This window comes from Amphiura filiformis, chromosome 7 (assembly GCF_039555335.1).
Source record: "Amphiura filiformis chromosome 7, Afil_fr2py, whole genome shotgun sequence".
Classification (NCBI taxonomy): Eukaryota; Metazoa; Echinodermata; class Ophiuroidea; order Amphilepidida; family Amphiuridae; genus Amphiura; species Amphiura filiformis.
The window spans coordinates 8037451-8046563 of NC_092634.1; the positions used below are offsets into that span (position 1 = coordinate 8037451).

Sequence of the window (9113 nt, forward strand, 5' to 3'; positions counted from 1 at the left end):
TATACCTTGCTGAGGCTTGCTCTCTTTCTTTTCATTTTACTATTGATCCAACAGGATACGTTCATCATGATTAATATAACATCAGGCCTTATATTAAGTATGCCTGGACCAGGAGCTAAAATGAGCTCCTGGTCCCAAAGATGGCTCCTGGTCCTATAGTTTGTAGTGTAAAATTTTGACCAAGAGCCAAAACTGGGCAACCATTGTGTAAAAAAATCCTGGGTGCCTGGTTAATATAAACCTTGAATAACATATTGTTATTTATCAAAATTCGACTATGGTATAGTCTAACCTACGATCATTTCTGCTGACAGAATTTGCAAGAAAGATTTTGGATAATAGACAAGATTTCCTGCAAGTATCTAAATTGTCATTTCTTTTCATCCTTTTCCATTTCTCTCCACAGACCATACAGTCACTATGGCAATTTATACCAAATTAGTGTGTATCATCATTCTTATATCCATGACAACAGCTTATATATCAGATAGAGATGATGCATCTGATAGGATTGCCAAGAATTTTCCATACAAACCTGGACATAAGCCTGATGTATTGAGAGCTGGAGGCTGTCTGTGTAATAAGAAATACAAAGATGTATCCAGTAGACCAGATGTGTTTGAAAGTCCTGAGTAAGTTTTGGAATAATTATATCCAAGTGGTGTTTGACCAATGAGAATACAGAATTCTTATCAACTATAAAAGGTATAAAAGGATAATATTTAGTATATCCTCAATTATTCCATTTTAAAAGTTGAATGCAAGACAAACAAGGCTAATTCCACCATGATAGACAGGACACATTTGACCCCCTTTTTTTTCTAGGAAACCATAGCAAAGAAAAAGTTAATGGGAGAAACTCAAGTTACTTTAAGGGGGTACTACACCCCTGTGGTAAATTTGTGACTATTTTTGCATTTTTCTAAAAAATAATAACACACTGGTAACAAAAATTATGTATATTATTGGGGCAAGGAAACCAATTACTACACTGAAATTTCAGTGACTCAACACAAACGGTTCAGTATATATGATAGGAAATGAGGTACATACTAGCGGTACCTTATTTCTTATCATAAATAATGAACCGCTTGTCTTAGGTCACTGAAATTCCAGTGTAGTAATTGGATTCCTTGCCCCTATCATGTACATAACTTTTGTTACCACTGTGTTATTAGTTTTTTTAAAGAAAAATGCAAAAATAGACACAAATTTATAGAGGGGTGTAGTACCCCCTTAAAGACTTACATATTCAGTGATTTGCTCATCCAGAGGATTGTAAAAATTCATATTTTGGCAAATCAGTCAGAACTTGGCAATCATAGTTTTGAGATATGGCCTAAATAATGTTTGACTTGTTTGCAAAAATGGAAGGTAATAAAACATTCATTTTCTACATGAAAATATTTTTGATGAAATTGTGAAGGGAAAATGTTAAAAAGTGACTTTATTGACCCATCATACTTCAATAATTGTCAAAGCTTTTGTGAAATTATTCCAAAAGAAACTCGGATCTAGCGTTTTGTTATGCCAAATTGTGTAGCCATATCTTAAACCAAAGGTATCATTGCTAAGTTGACTTGACTATGTATTTGTATGTGCTAAAAGTGACTCAACTAAAGTAGGCCTACGCTAACTTTAAACTTGATTTTCTCTGTTTCTTTCTTTTTAATGTATCGGTGTTCAAATTGTTGTAACTTTGTAACCAAAGGTTAAAAAGTGACTTTATTGACCCATCATACTTCAATAATTGTCAAAGCTTTTGTGAAATTATTCCAAAAGAAACTCGGATCTAGCGTTTTGTTATGCCAAATTGTGTAGCCATATCTTAAACCAAAGGTATCATTGCTAAGTTGACTTGACTATGTATTTGTATGTGCTAAAAGTAGGCATGTCCACTAAAAATTGAAGTACTTTTAAATTGATTCAGACCTAACTTATTGGATGGGAATTGATGAAAGAAACATTTTGGCGTTTAAATAATCTTAATCGGACGTTTCATTCCAGAGATATGGCCTTTCGAGTGTCACGGTTTTATATAGGGCTGCTTATAGAACATGTTAAAAAGTTAAAGTCCAAAAAGGAATACTAACAGAAAGTGCAACTTTAAGGTACTTTTTCTTAATGTATTTATTAACTATCTTATCTGGAACATTATATTTGCTTATAACAACATGAAAATAAGATCATCCTGAAAATTTAATCGATTTTGTTGACATACAACAAAAACTATAAGACCTCAAAACCCATGGTTTGTTTGTTGAAACCTCAAGCATGATCATAGATGGCCATATGGAAAATATCTCCATAGAGGAGATGAACAATAAGTGCATTATTTCAAATGAAAAGCGGTAGTCTTAAACATTGTTCAATCTTTTAAGGTCAGCACATTTTATCTTCAAAAATTATTATATTTCATCATGGCATAAGTTTGGTAACATTAATCACTACCAATTTTGAGAAATTTGTTCCAACTCAAAGGTTATCTTTACTACATTGAGCAATACACTGTGTGCATGGAAGCCATGATGGTCCCCGGTTTTATACTCCCTATGAAATGGACATGGTAGTGAGAAGTGCACGGGAAGTGCATGATTTGAGATGGGCCATGTAGGCTTAAACATTCTTAAATTTCTTAACATCCTACACATTTTGTCTTCATAAATAGTTAAATTTTATGAGTATGTAAGTTTGCTTGTCTGATTCACTCCAAATTCGGAGATAATTGCGTTTGAACACCTGATGCACGGAATGGTGTCACTTTAACCTGTTGTAGTTCTCATCTCATTAAATTTTTCATTAAAAAAAGTTGATCTCTTCATGCAGGAAGATCCTCTCTATTTACTGACCAAACAGGAAAAAGTTTGGTGAATGTTTTCTGGTGGAATCAGGAATTTCTTGAAACACCCTGATATAGGCCTACATTTGGATCAAAACAAGTATGTACGCCATTTAACATGCCTGGGATTTCTTGTATCGATCAGTTTCTCCATAGACAATACGTGTGTGAGTGCACGCACACAGTAAATGAAAAATCGTTCTAGTGGAAACTGTATTGAGAGTGGGCATCCCTACTAAAAGTGACTCAACTAAAGTAGGCCTACGCTAACTTTAAACTTGATTTTCTCTGTTTCTTTCTTTTTAATGTATCGGTGTTCAAATTGTTGTAACTTTGTAACCAAAGGTCGTATTGACATGGGGTTTTCAATAATATGTAGCTTTGAATACTTGAAAATGAAAATGTAAGAATCCCGAAATTGACTTGGGCCTTCTTCAGACTGATTTTGCATGATCGCTTCATATGTGACACGATCAAGGGAATTAAATGAGTCGGATGTCGCTAATATTGATTTTGAGATAGAAATTGTTAAAATTCTTTTGTTTTCTATTGTTTTCAGCGATTGATAAATTGACGTAACTTCACAAAGAAAAGTCGTATCAACATGGGTTTTTAGTTATATCCTTTTTAGAAACCTATGTAAAACTCATTTTCAACCAGGGTTGATATGTGACTCATTCCCCTTGATCATGTCACATATAAACTGAGCTCAAAAAGAAACTTATAATTTTTCACAAGGTCATATCTTGAAATCCTGTCCATCAAATTGAACCAAAATTACACACAGGTTTACTTCAATACTCTACTCTTAACACATGTCAATAACCAAGCAGTTATCCAACTGACACAACAGCAAAATGCACTGATATGGAACAGCTTCCTGGACCACATTCACAGCCCAGCCCTGTTTCATGAAAAAAGTGTATGAAAAACAGAAAGCAGCACTGTTTTATCATCTGTGCAAGGATCTTGTGTGCATTCTCACAGATTTTTTGTGCTGGGTGCCAAATGTTGGGCTGTGAAAGTGGAGGAAGTCCAGGAAGCTGTCCCATGACAGTGCATTTTGCTGTTGTGTCAGTTGGGCAACTGCTTGGTTACTGGAATGTGTCTTAAGTAGAGTATTAAAGTAATCCTGTGTGTAATTTTGGTTCATTTTGATTGACACGATTTTAAGATATGACCTTGTGATTCACAAGTTGTACAAAATTATAAGTTTCTTTTTGAGCTCAGTTTATGTCCTTGTTTCATTTCCTTCCCAGATACACTGATGTCTGCTGTCAACCGACCATTGGCAATGGCTACATAGCAACAGTTGTATACAGTGATTCCATCTTCATGAATGGTGTGTACAATGGCAAAGATGGGACTAGTCATAGAGCAAGGATTCCTTCTACTGCTAACATTGCTATGACACATATGGATGTAACAGTCAGTGGCAATACATACAGATTAGATACATCACAAGGTGAGAACAGGTGTGCAACACTTTATACATGTAGGACAAAAATAACAATTCACCATTTGCCCATTGCCTATGATTTTAACTTTAAAATAGCAGACAAGATACACCTCTAATTTGTATCCTTATCAATGAAAATACAGCTTATTTAGCCAATGTCAACATGGGGTCATCAGCAGAAATATTTTCCCTTTGAAGGTTGATACCAAATTTGATATCAAAAGTTTAATCAACGTGAGCATAACCGTTGTTTGGAAATTCAAGCAATTTTTAAAATGACAAAATTACGAATTGACCACGCAAAAGCCAATGCATGGTATCAGCTTATTATGTGGCCCGAAGCAACCTGTACATGAATCATTGTACACTTGCCTGGGCACAATTAAAAGAGCGGGTTATTTGATTTGCATTTTGACATGCATGGGTAAACCTTTGATGACAATGAAATTAGACCTCTCAGATGCGTGTAGATGTTGAGAAGAGTTGATGCAACTCCCTATGTCATTTTAAAAATTGCACAAATTTCCAAATAACGGTTCCAATGGTCACGATGATTAAACTTTTGATATCAAATTTGGTATCAAAGGAAAGTGTATAGAAAATTATTATATAAATTATTTTGCCATAAACTCATCAGACTCTGATTAAATGGGGATGGAACTAGTGGCGACTTTTTAATTTGGCTGTGTTTATATCACCTCAGCTGTTTGAAACTTCACAAAAGACTGTAAATGGAAGTGAAAGTACAGATGTTCGGCACACACAGATTTGTGCAATTTGACAGGTTCACTTACACAAGAAATACCACATGCTTGATTGCACAGTAAGAAATGTTATCAGAATCGAATCGGCAGCAGACGAAACTATATGGGTACTAGAGCCACATTACAGTTATATACCACAAACCTAGGTGGGCGTGTTGGTGTTTTGGAGGTATCTGAGCCCTGCAAAATGATTCTAAAATGTTTCCCTGGGCATGCATGATGTTTGTTATCACTGACTTTGAGTCTTGTACTCCTTACAGATGGCCGGAAAATGCAATTCTAAATTTAACTTGACCTTTGACCTCAGATAAACCTTCTATGGTTTCTTACTCCCCAAGTGTCAGCCTGACCGGAGCAACTTTAAATTTGTCCTGACCTTTGATCTAGGATGACCTTTACGGTTTTATACTCCCCCAAGTGTCAGGGTACATTTTCGGTAAGTGACAGCCCGACCGGAGCAACTACAAATTTGAACTGACCTTTGACCTCGGATGACTTTTGCGGTTTGATACTCCCAAGTGTCAGGGATCATTTTCCCTGAGTTACAGGCCGATGGGAGCAACTTTAAATGTGACCTGACCTTTGAATTGGGATTAGTCGGGATGACCTTCGCGGTTTCCCCGAGTGTTGAGGATCATTTTCCCCGAGTTACAGGCCGATCAGAGCAACTGCAAATTTGACCTGACCTTTGACCTCGGATGACCTTTGCTGTTTGATACTCCCCAAGTGTCAGGGATAGCCCCCCCCCCCGAGTTACAGGCCGATCGGAGGAACTTTAATTTGACCTGACGTTTGACCTCAGATGACCTTTAACCCTAACACTGACCCATGCTTTTTGATATCGGAAGTCAAAGAAGATCCGAATTTTTCAAGAAGAACAAGAATTTTTGACTTGGCACCCCCGGGATTCGAACCTTTGACCCCCCGCATGCCAAGCACACGATCGAGGACCGGTAGCTGGACGGGGTATTGCTGCCCGGCCAGCAATTCCGTGAGCATATCACACTTAGGGTGATTGCGTCATCGCAGACCCTGGGACGCATGCATGATCAGAATTTTTCATCGTGGTATTTGTGGTTTTTACTGGTGTTAGGGTTAGAAGACACTCTAATCTGGAAAAATACATCTTACCTAACCCTAACACAGACCCATGCTTTTTGATATCGGAAGTCAAAGAAGATCCGAATTTTTCAAGAAGAAGAAGAATTTTTGACTTGGCACCCCCGGGATTTGAACCTTTGACCCTCCGCATGCCAAGCACACGATTGCGGACCGGTAGCTGGACGGGTTATTGCTGCCCGGCCAGCAATTCCGTGAGCATATCACACTTAGGGTGATTGCGTCATCGCAGACCCTGGGATGCATGCATGATCAGAATTATTCATCGTGGTATTTTGTGGTTTTTACTGGTGTTAGGGTTAATGCATAATGCAAAATAGTAATTTCTCAGTCTATTAAATCTGAAAAGTCATGTCATGGAATTGTATGTCTTTGGCCAGTGAAAATACTTGTGTGCTACTTTTATACTTCAACTTGAGTAATTTGAAATCTGAAGTATGTTATGGAATTCATGATGTCTATGGCCAGTGAAAATGTTTGTGTGAATAGTAACTTGATAGCTAGGGATCAACAAAATACTACATGTACTGCAGTAAGTCCTGCATGAATTGTTTCACTCCCCTGACCTTATAACTAGCTTAGCCATATTTCTGCCAACCAGTGGCGTGGCTGGGATTTTTTCCAGGGGGGGGGGGGCAAGCCTGTATGGGGTGGGGGCCCAAATGCACCAAACAAAAATTTTGCCGAAAAGGTTGACTCGGACCCAATTTTTTTTTTTTCTGGTGGTTTGAAAAAGAAAAAAAAAAAAAAAAAAAATAGGATTATAGGCGCTAGTGCCCTAAAAGCATTTTGATATATATAGTACCATTTTTCCCTCCTCTCCCTTTTTCTCTCTCTCTCCTTTTCCTCTTTTTTCCTTGCGCTAGGGGGCGGGGGGCTAGGGGGGGGGCCCAAAGAGGCAATTTTTGCCAGGGGGGGGCAATTGGGCCCCGCCAGCTACGCCACTGCTGCCAACTCACTCCCCTTTTCTGCCAACCCACTTGAGAGTAAAGACAGATATATATACAGACAGACAGAAAGCTCCTCGTTAGTATTATAATGTGTGACATAATATTGACATTACAATCAAGATGCATATGGGGAATGGGCAAATAGTGAATTGAAATTTATAGGTTGAAAATTATTGAAATATTACACTATAGAGAGTAATGTGGCACTAAAAAACAAGGCATTCATGCAATGATGATGTCCAAGTACACTGAAAAATGAACAGGAACACCTGAAAATCAGTAGCCATTCCTTAATCCCAATGAAATAGTGCTGGTCACACTGAAATGTGTTGGTCATTGTTAATTTGATCATAATTTTATCGTGACACTGTGCATACGCTATCATCTGGGAGAAGGTTCAAATTGTAATTAACCCCATGAGAACTACCTGCCTATTGGTCAAAAAGAAGTTTTCATTATCAATTGGCAACATTGTTAGAATAATTTCACCACACAAAAAAATTGGGGTAAATTATTTGCAAAGCTCCATTCTGATTGGTGATCAAAAATGAAAATATCATGTAATTGACCAATCAGAGAGAATGTTAGATTGGCAGGTAGTGTTCAGGGGGTTAATTAAATCTGGTAAACCAGAAACTCATGTTTTATGTTAGACAGAATCACAGACGTTGCAACCAAACCTTTGGTCTTCAGCTGGATGGATGACCTAGGGTCGTCTGAGGTCTGATTGGTCCTTCAACCTGAGCAGGGGAGTTAAACTGTTACATAGTTGGGATCGGGTCATCAAGCAACTTTTTTGTTGGCTGACCTCGGACGAAGACCAAAAGATTTGTTCACAATGTTTGAGATTCCATCTAACAAAAACATTTTCTGATGGTCCAGATTAATTCATCCCAATTTGAATCAGTGTTGTGGATCATTGATTATCATCAGTATAGCAGACAAAAGCAACAACGAAACATACACTGAAATCTCTCTTTCAGTTTTTATCATAGATTTTAGTGTGATTTTCAGTGTCATAGCTATAGTACATTATGATCAGCTCGTAATAGAGAATTGTTCGGTTTTTGTTATTGCCCAAGTCAATTAAGTCCCAGCTTATGCCCGCATAAATTCACAAAAGCGTGAGTCAGTCACGCAATATGCAAAGCGCACTTCACATAGATGTTGCGCCCCCGAGTTGCACCCAGCTGTGTTTACGTCATTCTATATCAATCCATGATGTTATGAGTCCCGCCTATTATGAGATGATCAGAGTATATAGGGAGCAAACTCTAGTAATTTGATCTTTATTCTATTTATCAGGGCTCTTCACTCGGATCATTGATGCTGATACATGCACAATCACACAGACAGTCTACGCCCATCAAATTCTCACCCGCCTTCTCATCAACAAAATCACAATAAAGCGTAAGACTGTCTTGTTTGAAGAGGGCGCTGCTAATAACATCACAGTGACGTTGGTGAATGCAATGGGCCCCAAGAGTGGAGACATCAACTTCTCGGATGGGTCCATGGGACTGTCTGGTGAAAAGTAAGTACATCGCTGCCAAGGTTATTTGGCAAAAAAAAAATTAAATTGTTTGGTTGCTCTTCCAAGACAAAAATTTGGAGGGTTGGTAGGTCGTTTTGGGGTTTTTTCATGGGCTTTTCTTCCATTTTTCGTCCATTTTTAAATGGATAGTGTTGACAAATTCTTGATCATTGCACATTATAAAATGTGTGCGTTTTTGGACAGAATTTAAATGGAAATACTTCTTATTTTATTTTTAATCAAGTATGCATTTAATAAATGAAATGAATGAATAACAAATATAAAATGTCCTTGATACTGTTCAAAGGTTTCTTCTAAAAGTTTCTTCGGAGGCAACCAAACATATTTTTTTAGCCTTAAAATAATCAACTGGACTCATGTTTATCTTGAGAGGCTACAGTATCTCACCTTATCCTATAAGGTGCATCTTCAGGATAAGGTGCGATAC

The 9113-nt window shown here is 37.5% G+C and overlaps 1 protein-coding gene across 1 annotated transcript in view; it reads left to right on the forward strand.

The window, feature by feature from the left end:
- The window catches only part of LOC140156698 (protein-glucosylgalactosylhydroxylysine glucosidase-like), a 57952-nt gene that overhangs the window by 2481 nt on the left and 46358 nt on the right, over positions 1-9113 (forward strand). Inside the window, exons 2-4 of the mRNA XM_072179631.1 lie at positions 407-632; positions 4099-4304; positions 8437-8665. Of these exons, the coding sequence (XP_072035732.1) occupies positions 407-632; positions 4099-4304; positions 8437-8665 (661 nt within the window). The remainder of the gene's footprint in view (positions 1-406; positions 633-4098; positions 4305-8436; positions 8666-9113) is intronic.